This window comes from Dendropsophus ebraccatus, chromosome 3, assembly GCF_027789765.1.
Source record: "Dendropsophus ebraccatus isolate aDenEbr1 chromosome 3, aDenEbr1.pat, whole genome shotgun sequence".
NCBI classification, from domain to species: Eukaryota; Metazoa; Chordata; class Amphibia; order Anura; family Hylidae; genus Dendropsophus; species Dendropsophus ebraccatus.
In genome coordinates, this window is record NC_091456.1 from 18,824,738 (window position 1) to 18,848,712 (window position 23,975).

At 41.6% G+C, this 23,975-nt stretch overlaps 1 protein-coding gene across 1 annotated transcript in view; it reads right to left on the bottom strand.

Annotated features, from left to right (window-relative positions):
• The window catches only part of GALNT9 (polypeptide N-acetylgalactosaminyltransferase 9), a 229,669-nt gene that overhangs the window by 184,167 nt on the left and 21,527 nt on the right, over positions 1-23,975 (bottom strand). Inside the window, exon 2 of the mRNA XM_069964032.1 lies at positions 14,304-14,484. Coding sequence (XP_069820133.1) covers positions 14,304-14,484 — 181 coding nt within the window. The remainder of the gene's footprint in view (positions 1-14,303; positions 14,485-23,975) is intronic.

The window sequence follows — 23,975 nt, forward strand, 5'->3', positions numbered from 1 at the left end:
ATACTGTATATATACACATAGGGGGAGATTTATCAAATATGGTGTAAAGTGAAACTGGCTCCGTTGCCCCTAGCAACCAATCAGATTCCACCATTCATTACTCACATTCTAAGATGGTGGAATCTGATTGGTTGCTAGGGGCAACTGAGCCAATTCTTCTTTACACCAGTTTGATAAATCTCCTCCATAGCTTTTGCTGCATCATAAAAGAGCCATGTAGTAGGCTCTCTAAGCGAGCTCCATTCTACCCGATTGGCGCTCACTTCTGCAGAATATCAGGCCGTGTAATACGGCCTTAAAAGTGGCCGTACACTTCCAATAACTGCTGGCTGAACAATCCTTCAGCTGACAATTATCTGTCCCATCCGGTCCCGTCCTCCCCATACACAGAAATTTGGCACATCTGAGTGTTCCTGTGTTCTCTATGGGAAAGCCATAGCCATACAGATCTGATGGCGGCTTATCTCTCTGAGAACAAAGAGGTTGGGCGTTGATTTTCCATCAAGCTCGACCCCCTATGTCCACTGATATCATCTGTCAGAGGACTGTCCAGAGAGCCCCATACACCTTACGCTGATGGCCAAAACCACCAGGAGCAACAGGTACCACCAACAAAAGAGTAACATGTATGGGGACCTTAAATTGTTGCTAAAATATTTCAGCATTTGGGGCCCCACTTTCAACTTTGCCCAGGGCCACATCTAGTCTAAAACCGGCCCTGGATCTACCACATCTACATTGGTAACATAGCATGCCTAGGACACTCTACCGCAGAGGTTAATGAACATCTCTAGGTGATAGGTTCTTATTGTTTTAAAGCATATATCTAAATTCTGTTAAAAGAAGCTAACTGATAAGCATTAATATTTAAATACAATAAATAAATAAATAAATAAAATAAAAAAAATTATCAATTAGGGGCATTTATTAAGCCCGGCTTAATAAAACATTAGTGAGAAGCAGGATCTGGGAGGCTCATATGGGAGAGAGCTCTGAGGAAGATCCCACCTCTTTAACTCTTCAGCAGCTGGAATGGGTGAATGGGACAATAAAAAGTGTTTTTTTGTCTGTTTGTTTTTCAGTTATGCAAAGTGTATAACCGAGAGCATTAATATTTGCGCTATTTACAGTGTGGTAAAACTGACATGTTATCTATGTTCCTCAAGTCAGTATGATTACAAGGACAGACATTTTTTACAACTTTTACTTTAAAAAAAATTTAAACTTAAAAAAAAAAAAATGTTTTTTAATTGTTCTATTTTGACTCCTATAACTTTATTTTAACTCTGTTATCCTGATAGGTGCTGCTGTCGCACAGATCGCGTTCTGATCCCGGTCACGATAGTTGAGGACTGACAGCCAGGACCTGCCGCGGATGGCACAAGCACAGCTTCTGTGCCCGTATCATCTTTGGATCTTGGGGCACTATGGGGAAATTTTTTTCTTTCAAATCCACTGGTGTCAGAAAGTTATATATTTGTATGGATCTGTAAATTACTTCTATTTTTCTCAAGTCTTTCAGTACTTATCAGCTGATGTATGTCCTGCAGGAAGTGGTGTATTCTTTCCAGTGTGACACAGTGCTCTCTGCTGCAGCCACTGTCCATGTCAGGAACTGTCCAGAGCAGGAAAGGTTTTCTATGGGGATTTGCTACTACTCTGGACAGTTCCTGACATGGACAGAGGTGGCAGCAGAGAGCTCTGTGTCAGACTGGAAAGAATACACCACTTCCTGAAGGACAGACAGCAGCTGATAAGTACTGGAAGACTTGCAATTTTTAAATAGAAGTAAATTACAAATCTATATATACTTTCTGAAACCAGTTGATCTGAAAAATCATAACATAGATAAACGTCAAATTTTTTCCTTATTTTAAAGCCATATTTTGCCCTTATTTTACAGTGTGTGAACCTTTCCTATCCGTGTAGAACCGTGTATGTTAATGAATACAGTAAAAATAAATTATGAAAATGAATGTATGAAACAATGTATGAAGATTAATGTATGAAACAATGTATGAAAATGAATGTATGAAAAAATTTATGAAAATTAATGTATGAAACACTTTCAACAATTGTATTTATCAGGCAACAGCATATCAACATAATACATCTAATTCCAAGGACACATGCCTAGTTCTGAATACTGGATAGCTGTATCTTACAAGTGCTAATTACATTAAATGTGAGTCCCATGGTCTTAACTTGTTCTCTAAAGATCGAAACTGAATATTTATGAAGAACGGTATTTAAAATGCAAAATAAGGGCCACAGTCAGGTACAATGTCATGATGGAATCTAATTTGCCCCAAAGGCTTCATAGACGTCATTGTTTGTGAAATGTAGATTGAAATAGTGATCAACATTGTGTCCCTAGAACAGACATTTCATTACTTGCAGTGATGGGGGGGGGCATTAAAGGGGAACTCCAGCAAAAATCTTTTTCTTTCTGGTTTCAGAAAGTTATATAGATTTGTAATTTACTTCTTTTAAAAAAATCTCAAGTCTTCCAGTACTTATCATCTGCTTTATGTCCTGCAGGAAGTACTGTTTTCTTTCCAGTCTGACACAGTGCTCTCGGCTGCCACCTCTGTCCATGTCAATCTTTTGGGTGGATAGTGAATTTAGCTTCAGAATATCATTGAGTCTATGGGACAGGCGAAATTTTAAGCAGGACTGTGCGGACTCTGCTTAAAATATCTTTCCAAATTCTGTAGTGTGCACATACCCTAAGGATTGTTAAAATAAACATAAGCAAAGAACCCTTCTTATAAACTATAACAAATATAATAAATAATAGCAAATTTAAAGGGGTGTCCAGCCCATGGGCATGGGGAGAACAAAACTACATTCCTAACTTCCCCGCCTCTGTAATAGAGGGGAGTGGCTGATGGGCAATGTGTCATGCTGACCACAAACCCAGAGGGGCGGGACATCAGGGAACGGGGCTCCATTACACAGGTGTGGCAATGGAGTGAGGAAGGTAAATATGCCCCCCACACACACACACACACACCTGTCTGAGATCAATTTTAAATACAACTTTATAGCTGGGAAACCCCTTTAAAAAAACTGAGGATATATAATTTTTTTCCAGAAATGAAAGCAAGGTAACTCATACAGTATGTTTCACCTTTAAATTAGGTCATTATAGAGGATGAATGCCCCCCCTTCCCCACCCCAATTCTCTGCTAGACTCTATTAGCCAAAAGGCACAATGGGGGGGATTTATCAAACTGGTGTAAAGTAGAATTATCTTAGTTGCCCCTAGCAACCAATCAGATTCTACCTTTTTTTTTTTTTTTTTTTAATAATCTGTGTGGAGTGAAAAGTGGAATCTGATTGGTTGCTAAGGGCAACTAAAACAATTCTACTTTACACCAGTTTGATCAATCTCCCCCAATATTTTTAGGTGCTACAGTATTTGGACTAGCAGTAGAGCAGAATTGTTTTCCTATTTTTCAGCCTTTAAACAGTGCAGCATATTCAGGTGACAGATCCGCTTTAACAAAGGGCTCTTTATTCTCTATCTAATCTGACAGTAATGGTATTTTATTTGATAACACTGTATTAAAAACACTTTTAGTCTTTAAATTCATAGTCTCCACTAAAATCTTGCCCGAAGATACGTCTTAAAGCATGACACAGCTGAAAAGGATTTTCTTCCTCATCTTGTTGCGCTCTCTATGTCGCAATTAATAAACCAGAATATATTGCCCACGTGTAACAAGAGGGACTTGGGGTAAGGTCATTTAGTTTTATGATTCTGTTTAATTTGGATCCGCCAATCCCCGGCCCGTTCTCCCACAGGCCGAACTTAATAATCAAGATCCATGCTCCATACTTTGTGCACTAATTAAGGCCACTGTTTAATTAGAAAACCTAGCTGGTGCCAAACAAAGAGCAAAATCAATAACGAATCCAATGGAGGAGAAAGAGGCCGGCGATAACTTGTCTCTTCATATAGAAAATTGCTTCAAGTAATATTCAATACAGCCCATGTACATAAGCACATGTACAGTACCATAGGTAAAATACCAAATAAATACTATGAACCCCAGCTGAAAGCTTAACCCTTTAAGGACATGGCCCATTTTCGTTTTTACGTTTTCGGTTTTTCCTCCTTGTGTTTAAAAGGTCATAGCACTTGCATTTTTCCACCTAGAAACCCACATGAGCCCTTATTTTTTGCGTCACTAATTGTACTTTGCAATTACAGGCTAAATTTTTGCATAAAGTACACTGCGAAACCAGAAAAAAATTCAAAGTGTGGTGAAATTGAAAAAAAAAACGCATTTCTTTTATTTGGGGGAAATGTGTTTTTACGCCATTCACCCTGGGGTAAAACTGACTTGTTATGCATGTTCCTCAAGTCGTTACGATTAAAACGATATATAACATGTATAACTTAAATTGTATCTGATGGCCTGTAAAAAATTCAAACCGTTGTTAACCAATATACGTTCCTTAAAATCGCTCCATTCCCAGGCTTATAGCGCTTTTATCCTTTGGTCTATGGGGCTGTGCGAGGTGTCATTTTTTGCGCCATGATGTGATCTTTCTATCGGTACCTTGATTGCCCATATACGTCTTTTTGATCGCTTTTTATTACATTTTTTCTGGATTTGATGCGACCAAAAATGCGCAATTTTGCACTTTGGGATTTTTTTGCGCTGATGCCGTTTACCGTACGAGATCAGGAATGTGATTAATTAATAGTTTGGGCGATTACGCACGCGGCGATAGCAAACATGTTTATTTATTTATTTATTTGTTTACTTTTATTTAAAACCTGGGAAAAGGGGGGTGATTCAGACTTTTATTAGGGGAGGGGGCTTTTTACTATAAACAACACTTTTTTTTTTTTTTTACACATATACTAGAAGCCCCCCTGGGGGACTTCTAGTATATACACTTGGATCTCTCATTGAGATCTCTGCAGCATAGATATGCTGCAGAGATCCATGAGATCGGCACTCGTTTGCTTTCGGCTGCTGCAGCCGAAAACGAACGAGTGCCGAGCCGAGGACGGCGCCATCTTGGACGCGTCCCCGGCCGGCATCAGTAACGGAGATCGCTCCTCCGGGACAAGGTCCCGGAGGAGCGATCTCCCCCACTAGACACCAGGGAAACGTTGCCTCCGGTAATCGGAGGCAGCTGTCAACTTTGACAGCTGCCTCCGATTAGCTAATTAGCGGGCACGGCGATCAGACCGTGCCCGCTAATAGCAGCGGTCCCGGGCTACTCGCGGCACCCGGGATCGCGGCACTTCAAAGCGGGGCCGCCGCGCGGCCCCGCTTTGAAGTGCAAGTGAGGACATAGGACGTACCGGTACGTCCTATGTCCTTAAGAGGTTAACCTCTTAAGGACATAGGACGTACCGGTACGTCCTATGTCCTCATTAGCACTTCAAAGCGGGGCCGCGCGGCGGCCCCGCTTTGAAGTGCCGCGATCCCGGGTGCCGCGAGTAGCCCGGGACCGCTGCTATTAGGGGGCACGGTCCGATCGCCGTGCCCGCTAATTAGCTAATCGGAGGCAGCTGTCAAAGTTGACAGCTGCCTCCGATTACCGGAGGCAACGTTTCCCTGGTGTCTAGTGGGGGAGATCGCTCCTCCGGGACCTTGTCCCGGAGGAGCGATCTCCGTTACTGATGCCGGCCGGGGACGCGTCCAAGATGGCGCCGTCCTCGGCTCGGCACTCGTTTGTTTCCGGCTGCAGCAGCCGAAAGCAAACGAGTGCCGATCTCATGGATCTCTGCAGCATATCTATGCTGCAGAGATCTCTATGAGAGATCAAAGTGTATATACTAGAAGTCCCCCAGGGGGGCTTCTAGTATATGTGTAAAAAAAAAAAAAAAACGTGTTGTTAATAGTAAAAATCCCCCTCCCCTAATAAAAGTCTGAATCACCCCCCTTTTCCCAGGTTTTAAATAAAAGTAAACAAATAAATAAATAAATAAATAAACATGTTTGGTATCGCCGCGTGCGTAATCGCCCGAACTATTAATTAATCACATTCCTGATCTCGTACGGTAAACGGCGTCAGCGCAAAAAAATCCCAAAGTGCAAAATTGCGCATTTTTGGTCGCATCAAATCCAGAAAAAATGTAATAAAAAGCGATCAAAAAGTCGTATATGCGCAATCAAGGTACCGATAGAAAGATCACATCATGGCGCAAAAAATGACACCTCGCACAGCCCCATAGACCAAAGGATAAAAGCGCTATAAGCCTGGGAATGGAGCGATTTTAAGGAATGTATATTGGTTAACAACGGTTTGAATTTTTTACAGGCCATCAGATACAATATAAGTTATACATGTTACATATCGTTTTAATCGTAACGACTTGAGGAACATGCATAACAAGTCAGTTTTACCCCAGGGCGAATGGCGTAAAAACACATTTCCCCCAAATAAAAGAAATGCGTTTTTTTTTTCAATTTCACCACACTTTGAATTTTTTTCTGGTTTCGCAGTGTACTTTATGCAAAAATTCAGCCTGTAATTGCAAAGTACAATTAGTGACGCAAGAAATAAGGGGTCATGTGGGTTTCTAGGTGGAAAAATGCAAGTGCTATGACTTTTTAAACACAAGGAGGAAAAACCGAAAACGTAAAAACGAAAATGGGCCATGTCCTTAAAGGGTTAAAGGAGAAGTCTGGCGAAAATGATTATAGTATTGTATTGCCCCCCAAAAGTTATGAAAATCACCAATATACACCTAGTACAGGAAATGCACATAAAGTGCTTTTTTCCCTGCACTTACTACTGCATCAAGGCTTCACTTCCTGGATAACATGGTGATGTCACTTCCTGGATAACATGGTGATGTCACTTCCTGGATAACATGGTGATGTCACTTCCTGGATAACATGGTGATGTCACTTCCTGGATAACATGGCGATGTCACTTCCTGGATAACATGGCGATGTCACTTCTTGGATAACGTGGTGATGTCACAACCCAACTCCCAGAGCTGTGCGGGATGCTCAGTGTCCCTCCAGTGCCCTGTGTCCCTCAGTGTCCCCCTGCCATCATCCTCTCCAGCAGCCACAGCCCGCACAGCTCTGGGAGTCGGGTCATGACATCACCATGTTATCCAGGAAGTGACATCACCATGTTATCCAGTAAGTGACATCACCATGTTATCCAGGAAGTGACATCACCATGTTATCCAGTAAGTGACATCACCATGTTATCCAGGAAGTGTCATCACCATTTTATCCAGGAAGTGACATCACCATGTTATCCAGGAAGTGTCATCACCATTTTATCCAGGAAGTGACATCACCATGTTATCCAGGAAGTGAAGCCTTGATGCAATAGTAAGTGCACGGAGAAAAGCACTTTATAAGCATTTAATAAGTGTATATTGGGGATTTGTATAACAACTGGGGGGTAATACAATATTTTAATTAAAACATTTGCCGGACTGCTCCTTTAAATTGGTATCAGCAGCGATATGGTTATAGAAATGTCCCTCGTAATTCAAAAGCAGGGAATAAAAACTGCAGGGATTTTTAAAGCCCACATCAGCATTTGGCTCTTTGTAATTCTGCATATCTGTGCAGGTCATCGGAAAAAAAGAAAAAAAAAAACATGCAGGGCAAGGGCTTATGGAGGAGGCTGGGGAATCTCTGACATTGTGGAAGGCAACAGAAGGCTTGTGCTACAACGGCAGTTTTTAATAGTTGAGAACAGCAGTTTGTTAAATGTGGTAGACTCCTCTAAGGATACCTTCTGTTACATGAACAAATTGGTAGCGGCGATTGTTCTATATTAAAACTCCAAGCATTCGAAATGTGCTACACCTGTATACAGCAGGGTAATTGTAGAGGTTTATTAATTTATGGCATTGTCTCTCGTAGTTTACGGCTTACATTATGTAGTTATATTGTTTACAATGTCCATAAATTGTTTTATGGATGTTGTATGGATGTCAATATCATTTGGAGAGTATTAAAATAAAGTCCCATGGAATAAAAAAAAAAAACTAAATCAGGAAGGCAAGGGGGTGCGGGAACATACTAAACAAAGTATTCTTATCCGTCCTTTTGCCCTATAGCGCCACTCCTGGGTCCTATTGACAACCAGTGGCTACCTGCAGCTCCTCCAGCTGCAATGTCACGTACCTGGGTGACCGATTGCCTGGAGGAGGCAAGTACGTGACGTACCCGGATTCCAGCTTAAAATGACCGCTGTTTGTTATCAGCTGGACATTCTTTATTAATTTCCTTCAATCCCCTGCCTACCTGCCTTTTTATTTTATAGGGCTTCTCTTTTATTAAAAGAAAAAAAAATGTTACGTTAGGTAGGGTCATTGCAGCCCTGCTCTCAGCCACTCCACTGTCCCTAACTACTTGTACTATCTGTAAATCAGGATACCGGGAAAGCTTGATATAGAATAACCCTATCGAGGTTCAGAGACCAATAACTGAAGCCTGTGTCCGGCACAGGCTAATGACATGTTCAGACGCACTGATTTTTGGTTGCAATTGGTGAAAACAAAGCCAGGAATGGATTTAAAAAGAGGAGAAATCTCAGTCTCTCTTTTATGACTTGTTCTCTATAGTTTGTTCCTGGCTTTGGCTTCAATAATTGCATTGCAATTGTGTCGTCCCGATTGGCCTGGTGCTTCTCCCTCCTGCATGCTCTACATATTATGCAGAGGTGTGGCCCAATGTTGGCCCACAACCTAAAACATAAGGAGGGGCTCCCAGGCTTAAAGTAACATCTGGGTATGGCACTGACATAGGGAAAGAGATCATTTAAGGATCCCTTCAAGGGATGAAATATACAAAAATTGTAATGAAGCAATGCAATAGGTAGCTATACTTACCTGTCCATGCTCCTTCTCATGCCCATCAGCGTCAACTCAAATCCCCCACTTACTGAGAGCCCACTCAGCCAATCATTGTAGTGATTGCATGAATGGGCTTTCACTGATCAGTGGAGTGCAGGTGGGTAAGTATGGCTTCTTTATTGTTTTTAACTGTAGTGTACCCTTAAATATTTTCAGAGCTCCCAGCATCACAATGAATGATGATGCTGGAAGCTCTTAAACCATTTAAATATTTTCGCTACTGTACTCACCGCTGTGTCAGTACAATAGAGCAAAAAATTAAAAAGCAATCTAAGCACCCGGAGATGCTTGGTGTAGCATCAAGTTTGGTCAGACACCTTGATGTTCACATGAGCACTATGCTTGACCGAGCATACTTGTTCAACACTAATTGTCACCATTCCTGTCAATCCCTATGCCCAAAGACTGTATAATCTTGCACTACAGAAATCATTGCTATGCAACGGACACTGTTAAACCTAGTGTGTACATAGCCATACTGACATTTGTGTGTTTACAAAGGAAGTTTATCTCTTATACCAGGGATGGGAAACCTTCGGCTTCTCTTTGGCTGTCCAGGCATGATGGGAATTGTAGTTTTGCAACACCTGAAGGGCCAAAGGTTCCCCATCCCTGTCTTATACGGTAAGACAGTGCCAGAGTATATAGAGACACACCCTGCACTGGTGCTGTAACACCTAGGTGTCACTTTACTCATGAATATCTAGGAGCAGTATCAGACATATGGCACAGCACAGGGTTAAAATAAAATATCCATCAGAATTTTCTATTTCTGGGAGATACAAGTATTTATAAAATAGACATGTCAGGAAAGTGACAGGTCATTCACACAATTATTGCTGCTGCTATAGTGGAGAAATGTTACTGTAATAACTAAATATTATTCTGATCAAGTTATGCTTGAATGTTAACGTTATTTCTGAATAGTTTTGTAGGCTAAAGGGAAACTAACCTGCTGTTATGTAACACTGAATTAGTGCCATTTTAAATAAATACTCTGTTTTATATCAAGGGAGTAGTCTAGCGAATTAATAAATCCAGCAGCCAGCAGGGGAGGGGGGAAATTGATTATAAGTACTAACGTACCTCTCCCTGTGCCTGCAGTGAGCGTCAGGACTGGCCACAGTACCCCCGCAGGGCTCCAGGACCTCCGGAGCTGACAAATTACAACCCGGCTAATGGACTGACCGCTCAGCCAATCAGTGACTGGGGCAGGACACTGCTCCAGTCACTGATTGGCTGAGCGGCCAGTCCATCAGCCAGGACAGGCCATCCCCCGAGTTGTGACATCATGACAACTTGGGGAAAAATGCATTCTGGCAGGAGCCGGTCCTGCAGCTTACTGCCAGCACAGGGAGAGGTGAGTTAGTACTTGTAATTAATTTTCCCCTGCCGACTGCCGGACTTTTTTTTTTTTTAATTAGGTGGTTCGGTGCACTGAAGGTGGTACTACAGCCCTTGGTACACCAATTCTTCCACCTGCCTTCCCCACTTCATGAATATTTGGCAACGCTCTACAGTGGTAAGTAACTTGAGTGAGGTCACTGCAGTGCGCTGCCTAAATATTCATGTAAAGGGGGGGGGGTAAAACCAGTGCACTATAGACTGTATATTTCATTAAAATGATGCTGAATTTGAAAGTAAGAAGAGTCTTTTTCCTCAATTTTAAGGATTTCCCTTGTAAATGCACAGCAGCTTTACTATTACTTAGGAAGATCTGTTGGAGCATTAGCATGCAGATTTGACTTTAATTTCAACCACAGAGGTTTTGACCCATAAAAATATTTTATTCCAAAGGAGTAGCAAAAGAAAGTAACGTTATAGCACACGGCATGAATCATGTATGTACATTCATAATTCATAAACGAGAATTTAAGATGTATATTTTATTTCCATCAGATGGGGGTATTTGAATGCATGTCAAAGAGAGGGTTCACTTTCAAAGTCGGCTTTTTTAACGTATACAATCTCGCTGACAAGTTGTCAAACTTACTCTGTGTTGTTAAAAAAAAATATCTCTACTAAGTTCTCTCCTGTGGACTCTTCAATAATTTCTGCCCCACTGGACACCAGGATATTATTAAATTATAGGAAATTCACAGTTTTAACTTTGATGATCAATATATGAAACATGTCGAGTCAAAGTATTTCTGAAACCTGCCTTCTTAAAGGTATGATATGAATCGAAATAGTATCTCTAAGGTTATTCCTTATTGAATTTCAAATGGGTCACTGTACTGTATGTGTAACAATTACCGGATGATCCTTTTTTCCCAATGGCATTTGGTTAAAAATCAGCCATGCGCTAACTGCATTTATTCTTCCATGCAGCAAACAATCTAAACTGTTAGTGCTATAGTGTTTTGCATGGTTGCGAGAATAAAAATTCAAGAATCTGGTAAGAAGCTGGTGCCTGGCTGCATTACTGTCACAAGACAATGGTTGACAAATAGAGATGAGCTGAGCGAATCAAGATTCCCTCGAAACTCGTTGTCAAAAAACAAAATGGCAGCCGCACATGCTGTCTAGAGCCTCACTGAATGGGAGAAAGGGATTAACCATAGTCCTTAGCACCCGACCAATCAGCTGCAGGCCCCTCTGTGATGTCAGCTCCTCCCCCTCCCCCTCTATATAAGGCGGATCGGTAACAGAGGTGGCCAGTCAGCTGTGTGTGAAGGAGAGAGCAGGATGGCAGCAGTTACAGCAGAGCAGGGAGAGACTAACAGAGAGATATAGGGACAGATAGGAGAGGAATGGCGGAAATTGGATTAGTAACTGGCTAATTGACATTTTTTTTTAGATTGTGATTTTCCAATTTTTGACACCTTTACAACAACATGCTTTAAGAAATCTGTCCTTCTGTAATAGTCCCAGTATTATAGCTACTAAAGTTTTGGCTGTTGTAATGAAATTCGCTAAAATTCGATTCACAAATCTTAATGGGTTTGACCGAAAATTTGCGAAGCTTGTGAATCAAATTTTCCGTTGCTTTGCTCATCTCTATTCACAAAAATCAAGTTTTATGGAGTTTGGGGCATTTTCAGTAGCAATGATGGTTGTAAGCCACAAATTACACCAAAAGTATAACCGTTTGTATTATAAAATGCAACAAAATTGAGGAAATTAATAGGAGGAGATAAATAGTCAAGCACTCACCAAGTTGCTGTAGGTTTATTGTCCAATACACTGGGAGCTTTGGCTGGGGAGGGGGAAGATCTTAGGCAAGTGCGTTTGTTAGAGCAACAATTGTTTCCCACTAGTGATGAGCGAATACTGTTCGATCGAATAGCTATATTCGATAAATATTCAATAAGCGTTCAAATCCCCCAGCTTCCGGTTTCACCCTCCAAATCATCAAATAGATGTTTTTCACTAATCGAATACTTGTTCCCATAGACTTTAATGGGATTGAATATACGATCGAATATTCGAACATTCGCGGGATATTCGTACAAATATCGAATATTCAAATATCTCACTATTCACTCATCACTATTTCTCACCTTACTTGGCGCTTCATCTTGCTTACAGACATCTGCTGTGAGCAAGACGAAGCGCCAAGCACGGTGAGAAAAATTGTTGCTCTAATAAACGCACCTGCCTAAGATCTTCCCCCTCCCCAGCCGAAGCTCCTGGTGTATTGGGGAATAAACCTACAGCAACTTTTCATTGGTGAGTGCTCGATTCTTTATCTCCTCCTATTCATATATTGTCTTTCACTGCCTGAGCACCGCGATATACTGTATGAAGTTTTCTACACCGCTTTAAGCTGCATACACCCCACCCGTCAACGTTTTGCTAAGTGCTTTTTTTCAGCTGGTGCCGGTTGGACCCTTCTCAACCAGTATATTCAAAATGGAAGAAATGCTTTTGAAATTTGTTGAAAAGTAAATTCTAAAATCCTAATGTAAGAGAAATATCCTACTAAGCCAACATATGGCCAATGAATCTCTGCCACTAATTATTGATTTGCCCTGATTATCGATCTGCCCTGTTGTAGCAAAGCACAAAATAGCTGACAATGACAAAAATAACTAGCACATCAGTATAATCAACACTAGCACATGTAGGCATTTATCCTTGTTTGCATTTATTACATTTAACCCCTTAAAGGAGAAGTACAGCCGGGAAGTAAAATATTATTACGGGCTGGGGGGGGGATATAAAACAAGTTATAATGACCTGTCCTGGTGCCTGCACAGAGCCGCATCCCGCTCCTGGACCCCACTGGCTGTCTTCTGAGCTCCCTGCTGGCTGTGTCCCAACCCAGCTGTCGGATGCTCTGCTCAGCCAGTCAGAAACTGGGCCGGAACACCACTGCAGTCACTGATTGGCTGAGTGGGCTGAACCCCACCAGTCTGTGACGTGGATGCCGGGTCGTGATGTACCTGGAACCGAGGAGAAGATGACGTCCGGCGAGGTCCCGGAGCTCAGTGATGCGCTCAGTGCACTTTACAGCAAAATCAACATATTTATTCTATAAGTCAATTTGAGGATACAATGATACCAGATTTATATAGCTTTTGTTTGATATGCTTGAAATTGCACAATACTGACCCCTTTCAATTTTTCTAGCTTTCTGGTGATATATGTTTTTTTTTTTTTTTTTTTTAAGAAAGGAAGGGGGTAGTTACCATTTTCATTAACAAAGGCCTTTTTTATATTTTTTAAGTTCCAAGGGACTTTTAAAGGATATCATTAGGTTGTTCATACCGACCAATGCTATGCTATTGCATCGGATCGATCAGTGAAATAAGAACTATAGGCAGACTGTATGAATAGGCCTGAGCCTGCTTCCCTTTCCTACCACCTGTCCCACAGGAGGACAGAAAAAAACACAAGGAGCCTAGGGTAGGCCAGGTTCTTATAGGCGGGGTTCAATTAAGTCTTTAATTGCTTTTTACCATCTGTCCTATCATTGCAGGGAGATAGAATCTTCCCCATTCGTGCTGCTGCTTAGGATGTAAGGGAAAGGCAGACTTTATGAATAGATCATAAGGCAGGCATAGAGATCTTCTGTTAGTCTCAAGTGGTTTATTTAGGGTAAGAGTGTACTCCTCTGGCTGTAAAGTACAGCCAAGACTGCGTATAGTACTTGCTGTGTGATAGTTGACAGGTTTCCACCATTACTGTCTAGTTTCTTCTTCACCCGGCAGGTGATGGACAGGTTCCTTTCCCACTCATCTCCCTTCTCTATCTACGTTCTGTGTGGTATCTCATATTTCTGTTCTCTGACATCTCATATGAACTCCACTTGTGCTCTTGGACACAGCTTTCAATAGTCTTGGGTAACTTGAGGGTGGAATATATATGCATAATACACAGCATATAGACAGTAGACACTAGTGGACGGTTAATACTGGTTTCTATTTCACACAAGTTGATCAATCTGGGCCATTCTGTTTTTGTGATGCTGAACACTATCTTTTCATTTACTTACTTTTTTGGTCTGTAATCTGGAATCGATCTGTCCAGTGAGATTCTGTCACTTAATTGGGCGTTGTAGCCATATTCTTCATATTTGGTTTCTGATTCATGACTATCATCTCTTAAAGTTGCAGCCATTCCGCCTTGTCCAAGTCCACCAGGTCCTTCTACAAGCCCCATTGGTTTTGCTAATCCTAGAAAATATAAAAAAAAGTTTGTTATTTTGTATTGTTATTATTGTTTATTTATATTTTTAAGTATAGTGACACAGTCCACCATGTCCCAACACAATGAATTGCTCACTCATTTAGTTATGTAGTGACTAGAAATGAGCGAACCTCGAGCATGCTCGAGTCCATCCGAACTCGATCGTTCGGGATTTGATTTGCTGAAGTTGGATAAAGCCCTAAAGCTATGCGGAAAACATGGATATAGTCATTGGCTGTATCCATGTTTTCCAGACAACCTTAGAGCTTTATCCAACTTCAGCAGCCACCGCTAATCCAATGCTGAACGATCGGGTTTGGATGGACATGCTCGAGGTTCACTCATCTCTAGTAGTGACATATTAATAATCCAATCATTCTATGAGAAGGTATTATCCTGTTTTTTCCATTACCCATTAAAGCAGTCTGAAACCGGACGGGTCACGGAACGTCCGGTCTCAGAAAAGATCATCACTGCTGTACCGGCCAGATGATATTTAGTGCCACTGAGTTCTGATGTGGGCACCTCTGTGCGCGCCCACATCAAAACCCCCCACTGCACACAATGAAGCGTGCGTCTGGAGCCGCTCGCTCCATAGTGTGCACTGACAGGTTTTCTGCGGCCTCTATTCATTGAATAGCAGCCCCAGAAGATGGACAAGTCGGTTTCTCAAGGCACCGCTGGGGATCCTGGGCCGGAGTGTGTACTATGGGGGACATTTATTAAGTCCGGCGTTTTCTGCGCCGGACTTATAAATGTCCCCGCAGCGCCAACACTACGGAGATTTATGTAGAGGCGTACTGCCTCTACATAAATCCTGCGTGCAGCAGTGCATGTGTCAGGAAACCTATGCCAGCTCAGAGCTGGAGTAAGTTTCGTGACTATGTTTTGCCGTAGAAAATGATGAATAGTGCGGACTCTGAGTCCCCACCCCCTCCCCGCCCCCCTGGCGTACTGGGCGGAAAGTGGCCAGATGCAAATATTTTATTTGCAAAACGGCCATTTGCAAATAAATTTATTTGCTTCTGGCCCCTTTCCGACGAAAAATAAGCTTTTTTCACTTAATAAATGTCCCCCTATGTGTAAACACTTTGGCTGGGATTCCCTCAGCCTTCAGCACAACTTAAGTTCTGTACAACGGCCGTGATTACTGCGCAACTTATGTTGTGTGAACATGGCCATGTTAGTTTCATGGCAACACTTCTTTGGTTTAATTAATTTATTGCTCCACAGTATATGAGATAAATCTCTCTATAGATTTATGTTTTTTAAAGACAGTGATCAACACTTGTTGACCTGTATTTTTTCAGTGTAGTGGACAGTCCTAGATTGGGCCTGTGACATTCTCTATCAATCAGCTGGTTTCCACGGCAATAGGTAACATTATTGACATTAATGTTCCCACAATGTCTTTATTTGGCCGTTTTACAGCCATCTGGACAGCTATCATTTTGAGACCAAAACACATTATAAGGCAATGTTCACACTTCATGTACAGTGTCATTGCATAGCAACGGATGCTGTTAAACTGCCGGCCGCCAGGTTGCATGCAGCCGAAACCTCTGCATCAGCCGCAGGAGTGTTCTTTTTTTAGAATTGACTTGCGGCCACCATTGGGTGTGCCCACAAATCATTTAATTATTCACGTCAATGCAAAGTGCTGCCGCCACTGCACTTTACTTTGTGTGAACAGCTAATATTTTCAGACACTGTTCATCGAACAGCGTCCTGAAATTATAGGCATGTACATTATTTTGCAAAATAATAAAATAATGTTCTGTGAACACAGCGGGCGGCACTGCACTGACTTCAATGCAATGCCACCCCTGCTGTAAAGAACGGACGCTGATTCCATTGCAATCAGCATCTGTTCTTTACTGAAAAAAAAGTACAAGGCTGTATTTTCATCTCAAAATTATGTCTGTCCAGAAAGACAGCCGTAAAACGGTCAGGATATGAGGTTGTAAGAAAATAGCCTAAAACAGTTACCACCTTAAAGACAAAGAATATTTTATTCGCAAATCGGCCATTTGCGAATAAAAAAATACGCAAATCGGCACTTTCCGCCGAAAATCATCCGTTCGCCGGATGATACATGTGGCCCGAAGGGTGAACACATTTGGCCAAAACCAGGCCCCCATTCATTTATCAATAGCAGCACAATGTTACTAACCAATCCCAAGAACTTTACACAAATATTGGGCTCCGCATGTTTGTCATGTTGTCATTGTTGTTATAACGTATAAAATCTAAGTCAACAGTTGATGTGATATAAAGCATGTTTGCACTTAACATTATTATTATTTTTTAGTTCTGATGCTTTTAAAAAAAAAGCTATACTTACTTGTATCCAGGTCACGTCTCCTGAAGCTTTTAAGTCTTGTGCTGGTTGAAAAAAAGAAATTAAATGCAGTAAGTCCCGGCCAATACAGAGGGTCACGGCTCAATGCGCCCCTTAATCAAATGACTGCCTTCTCTTTGAGCACAGATGATTACCTTCTCTAAGAGCGCAAAAATGACCGGGACTTTGTGCATTTGGTCTCTTTTTTTTCAACCAGCACAAGACTAAAAAGCTTTCTTCAGGAGACCAGACCTGGATACAAAAAGATATAGGAAGAAACAAGCGCCCTCAATAAGCAGTAAAGCACAGATTTGTCCATCAGACTGCCAAATAGTTAAAGTCATTAGTGTAACTAAAAAAATTCCGCTGCTCCAATGTTTCATTAAACTCCATAGGGATGATGACCCTAAGAGCGACAATTTTCAAACTAGCGTATGAGCAGGGGTAAATTGCGATAAATTAGCTTCAGTAGATCGCCATGCCTCCTCCCCACCTTACCACAACTGCCCCCCCTCCCACCTTTTAGTTGAACGTGGGCCGTGTCTGGCAAATACTTGTAGAAATAACTGCAGAGTGTAGTAAAAATGGTCCTGATAAAGTTATGTTCCTAGAAATGTGTAACACTGTTTCTAGGCATAACGAGAGAGAAACAGTGGACCGGCAACTAATCCAGGCCAAACAAACATATATATAATCCATATACTTGAAAGTCAGGAGTATATATTAGGTGGTGCTCATTCAAACAATTGCGGTAAGCGATGAACACAAATCCAATAAGTTAGAAATAGGGAGAAGGCACTCACCATAAAAAAACTTCATTATTCATCCAGAAATATAAAATCTTGCAGAGCGTGTGGCAGTCGGTGGGGACGCCATTCAATCACTGAAAAGTGTAACAGCCGTTTCTCGCGCACTCAGACACCATGATGATGTGCGCATGCGCGCGAGAAACGGCTGTTACACTTTTAAGTGATTGAATGGTGTCCCAACTGAGTGTTACACGCTCTTCAAGATTTTATATTTTTAGATGAATAAAGAAGTTTTTTTTATGGTGAGTGCCTACTCCCTATTTCTCACTTATTGGACTGTTTCTAGGATGCCTAAGTCTATTATATTTATATTTACGTTTATTTGAAGTAATAATATCGATACTTCTTATAAACATTAACAAAATATAAGATGTGGCAATTACAAGGAACACCACGATACCTAGATAAACATCCTATTTTAAATCCCAGCTTCATCCCTTTCTACAATTCTGCAAGTAAATAAGGGAATACAGTGTAAGATCTCTAAGCTGCTAGCAGTTTATCATCTGTTGGCATCCAGCCTCTTTCCCTAACCCCAGCCCAGATGTGCCATAATCCGCAGCAAATGCAAAGCATGCTCCGTCTTATTGCTTCATTATGTCCCTTATTATTCATCTTGCCTCACAGTCACAACTCTTCCTGAGAATGAGCTCTGACAAGACAATCTCTTCTTCTTTCCTTTCATATGTCAAGTCATTTTCTGTGTTCTTCCTACGCCTTCACCTTTAATTTCCATTACTTTCACTCACCACTTTTTCTAAAGTTTCTTTAGGCATAGAATCAACATAATATTTTTTTCAACTTTATCTTCTTCTCTACATATTTACTTATATATTTCTTATTTAAGGGTCATTGATACAGCACAAGGCTCTATAAGTATATCTAATCATAAGGGCTAAGTGCAGATACACCTACTTACAACCCCAAATTATATTGCATGGAAATATATATTGCCAATAAAGTAGGTTTCATAAGGTCATTGCATACAGTACCAGCATATACAGTCTGTGTTATTCAGGTAACTTTTATATTAGAAAAAGTACACCTTTATACTACATGATTTATTGACAATCGTATAATTTGGTTTACTGTGGTATTCCAGGTAAAATTAACTTTTTATCTATCCACAGGATAGTGGAAAAGTAAGAGATTGCAGGGGTCCAACCTCTTTTACCTCTATAATATGCACCAATTGCATTAAACATATCTCTTAAAGGGTAACTTCCACCTCTGACATACAGTATCATAGTGACATGTCAGAAATTGTGAACAGTGTCCAAAAGCTGATGAGCAAACTTGGTGAAGTTATAATATAAAGAAAGTAAATACAGCCCGAGGACTGCTTGGAAAACATGGACACAGCCATAGATCGTTGTTTATTGGTAAATGACGGTCGTCCAATAAAAACGGCCATCATTTTGATTGTGTGTCAAGAAAACCTAAAGATATTCCTTAAAATTGTCAAATATCCTATGTAAAGAGACAAGCTAAAAAGTTCTGTACATGTGATCAAATTTTAATAACTATTGAAGTCATTATCTTGTATTTTTATCTGTGTTTTAAATGTTTAATGTAATTTATTAACCTGACCCCTTTATTGCCTGGTGATGAGCTGAATGATGAAAATACAATTGAATCAACGTATTAGTGAGATTGAAAATTCAGTAAATTAGACAGTGAAATGGTCGGCTGTTATAGTGCCTGTCAGTCCAGGCAGGTGAATGATTGGTTGCTTAGTGCACCAGATGCTAGCCTCAGGGAAATTTAACATCCAATCAATTTCTACTCTTCCAATACCATTCATTTGTTTTAATGCAAGGGAGTATATATGTACATGTTTTACTGTTATATAGTGTGTAATAGAGATCAGTGAATCACTCGGAAATTTGTTTTGTAAAGTTCGCGAATCACATGCAAACAAATTTTTATTAAAACAGTACAATAGTGAGAATATTACAAAGTAGCGATTTTTTCAACAGTTGTTGCTGTGACAAAGTAAAAAAAAAATTGAAAATCTCAATCAACCTGTCAATCATACAAGATCCACCATGGACAGTAGTGGATGTTGGTTGATCGGCGGTGTAATATCAGTTTTCTCTCAGGACAGCAGAGGACATTGGTAAATGAGCACCCAGTGAGGTATTAAAATAGACACTGTGTTCACTGTGACTTCCCATAATGCACACCCAGCACCCAGTGACTTCTTATAATGTACACCCAGCACCCAGTGACCTGGTATAATACACACCCAGCACCCAGTGACCTGGTATAATGCACACCCAGCACCCAGTGACTTCCTTTAATACACACCCAGCACCCAGTGACTTCCTATAATGCACACCCAGCACCCAGTGACTTCCTATAATGCACACCCAGCACCCAGTGACTTCCTATAATGTACACCCAGCACCCAGTGACTTCCTATAATGCACACCCAGCACCCAGTGACTTCCTATAATGTACAACCAGCACCCAGTGACTTCCTATAATGTACAACCAGCACCCAGTGACCTGGTATAATACACACCCAGCACCCAGTGACTTCCTATAATACACACCCAGCACCAAGTGACCTCCTATAATGTACACCCAGCACCCAGTGACCTGGTATAATACACACCCAGCACCCAGTGACCTCTTATAATACACACCCAGCACCAAGTGACCTCCTATAATGTACACCCAGCACCCAGTGACCTCTTATAATACACACCCAGCACCCAGTGACCTCTTATAATACACACCCAGCACCCAGTGACTTCCTATAATACACACCCAGTACCCAGTGACTTCTTATAATGTACACCCAGCACCCAGTGACCTGGTATAATACACACCCAGCACCCAGTGACCTGGTATTATACACTCCCAGCACCCAGTGACTTCCTATAATACACACCCAGCACCCAGTGACTTCCTATAATGTACACCCAGCACCCAGTGACTTCCTATAATGCACACCCAGCACCCAGTGATTTCCTATAATGTACACCCAGCACCCAGTGACCTGGTATAATACACACCCAGCACCCAGTGACCTCCTATAATGCACACCCAGCACCCAGTGATTTCCTATAATGCACACCCAGCACCCAGTGACTTGGTATAATGCACACCCAGCACCCAGTGACCTGGTATAATACACACCCAGCACCCAGTGACCTGGTATTATACACTCCCAGCACCCAGTGACTTCCTATAATACACACCCAGCACCCAGTGACTTCCTATAATGTACACCCAGCACCCAGTGACCTGGTATAATACACACCCAGCACCCAGTGACCTCTTATAATACACACCCAGCACCCAGTGACCTGGTATTATACACTCCCAGCACCCAGTGACTTCCTATAATGCACACCCAGCACCCAGTGACTTCCTATAATGCAAACCCAGCACCCAGTGACTTCCTATAATGTACACCCAGCACCCAGTGACTTCCTATAATACACACCCAGTACCCAGTGACTTCCTATAATACACACCCAGCACCAGTGACTTCCTATAATGCACACCCAGCACCCAGTGACTTCCTATAATGTACACCCAGCACCCAGTGACTTCCTATAATGCACACCCAGCACCCAGTGACTTCCTATAATGTACACCCAGCACCCAGTGACATGGTATAATACACACCCAGCACCCAGTGACCTGGTATTATACACTCTCAGCACCCAGTGACTTCCTATAATACACACCCAGCACCCAGTGACTTCCTATAATGCACACCCAGCACCCAGTGACTTCCTATAATGTACACCCAGCACCCAGTGACCTGGTATAATACACACCCAGCACCCAGTGACCTCTTATAATACACACCCAGCACCCAGTGACTTCCTATAATGCAAACCCAGCACCCAGTGACTTCCTATAATACACACCCAGTACCCAGTGACTTCCTATAATACACACCCAGCACCAGTGACTTCCTATAATCCACACCCAGCACCAGTGACTTCCTATAATACACACCCAGTACCCAGTGACTTCCTATAATACACACCCAGCACCCAGTGACTTCCTTTAATACACACCCAGCACCCAGTGACTTCCTATAATCCACACCCAGTACCAGTGACTTCCTATAACGCACACCCAGCACCCAGTTACTTGGTATACTGGACAATGGCTTCACTGCTACCACAGAAAAGCACCCACAACCCACCCTCCTCTCCTCTCTGCCCCATCTCTCTGTATTTTTCTATCTGCTATAACTGCTTGCTGCCCTCCTGCTCTCCACTATACACAGCCGACTGGCCGCCTCCAGGAAGCCAATCACCTTGCATAGAGAGGGTGTGGGAGGTGCTGACATCCCAATGGGGTTTGCAGCTGATTGGACTGGCACAAGGCATTATGGATGATCCTTTTCTCCCGCCAAAAAAAAAGACAGTTCTGTAAGCTAACATGTGCGGCCGCCACGTTTAGTAAATTTGCGAAGTGAATCTGGCAAATTCAAGAATCGCTACGAAGCTAATTTAATGCCCGATTCTCTGCGATTCGAAATTTGTCAAATTCATTTTGCTCATCTCTAGTGTGTAATATGCTGTGTTTTTTTTATATACTGTGGTACCAAGTGAGTATCAAAAAATGATAGATGAAAAAACTATAACAAAATAACAAAAACAGTAATTTAACAGGCTGAAACTTTGATTTTAAAAAGAAAAAAAAAAAGAAATTATAACAATAGGATGAACTTAATGGTGACTATACACTCCAATGATTTCTTTTTAAATGTACCAGGCATGGAAATATTTCCTTTTGACTAATCTCCTGAGGGAAAAATTACATTTTTGGTAACATATGACAATTAGACAGTATAATGTGATCATAAAGTCATTAGCATCCACAGGAAACCAAATTACCATGCACTGTGGTAGAAATCTGTGAGCTTTGTGTCTGAACAGATTACAGTAACATTAAACTGAAGTCCGCTCCCGAGCTGCTCATCTATATTCTCTATGCTTATGGCTGAATAGCTAGAAAAAAAAAGGCCAAAGCCAAGCAGTCATTTTAACAGAGAGTATAAAAAAAATCCAAAATGCTATTATATAGGGAAAAATGTTATATGAGTACATAAATATCATAGAACAGTGTCTTATCTGACTAATCTGCATATGCTGGATAGTAGCATTTCCAGTGTATGATATCATATGAGATTTCATTCTCAGGTGCTAGAACAGCCACTAGCAAATAGGACAAGTTAAAAATGCGTGATTGAAATGTTTTTGAACATTAACACTTAAAGGGGTGGGCCACTCTATAGTAAAATTGTTCAGTGTACAGTATTAGGCTATGTTCACACACCATATATTTTCGTAAAATATACGGAAAAATTTTACGAAAATATACGTGCCATTGCTGCCTAGGAATCCCGGCCGGAACGTATACACATAGTATACGCTCCGGCCGGGATCTCCTGCGGCGCCGCAAACAACTGACTGTCAGTTTTCTGCGGCCGCTATTCATTGGAAAACCCTGTCAGTGCACACTGTGGAGCATCAGATCACTGCGGCCGAAAAGATCATCTGGCCGGTACTGCAGTACCGACCGGGATGATCTTTTCAGAGACCGGCCGGTCTCATACGCTATGTGAACATAGCCTTAGTAAGTGTACTCACTGTATACACTGACAGCAGATCCCTGTGTACCTCATAGAGCTAATATCAGACTTCCCTCCTCCAGGCTGTACTGTCCTGCCCTGTGGTGAGTCTGTCCATAAGATGGCTGACATGTTCTTGCTCCGCCCCCCAGTGTCCTTGATATAAAGGCTCAGTGGTGGACGATGGGAGGCGTGGGAATGGTCACATGCTCCTCCATGTCGGCCATATTATAGACAGACTCAACACAGAGCAGGACAGCACAGCCTGAAGGAGAGGAGTCTGATATTAGCTCTATGAGGTACACAGGGAGCTGCAGTCAGTATATACAGTGAGTACACAGGGAGCTGCTGTCAGTATATACAGTGAGTACACTTACTAATACTGTACACTGAGCAATTTTACCATAAAGTGGCCAACTACTTTGCTTAAGCAGATATTAGTTATGCTTATCATGTCCACATATTTCTTTTGTATTAATTAACACAAGAGCATATATATTATCATATGGCAACATTGGGCCTCATTTACATAGAGCGCAGGACTTTATAAATATAAGTTTGCTCTTTATATCGGCAGGGATGCAGGCTACAGGAATATGTTTCAAAGGTGTGCTGGGTCACTTAGCAACATGTTTCCTTAGCATTATAGCCATTTTTCCCCCACTAGTTTTAAATGCACATGGATCAATGCAATATCTATGTATTTCATTGATTGGTGTT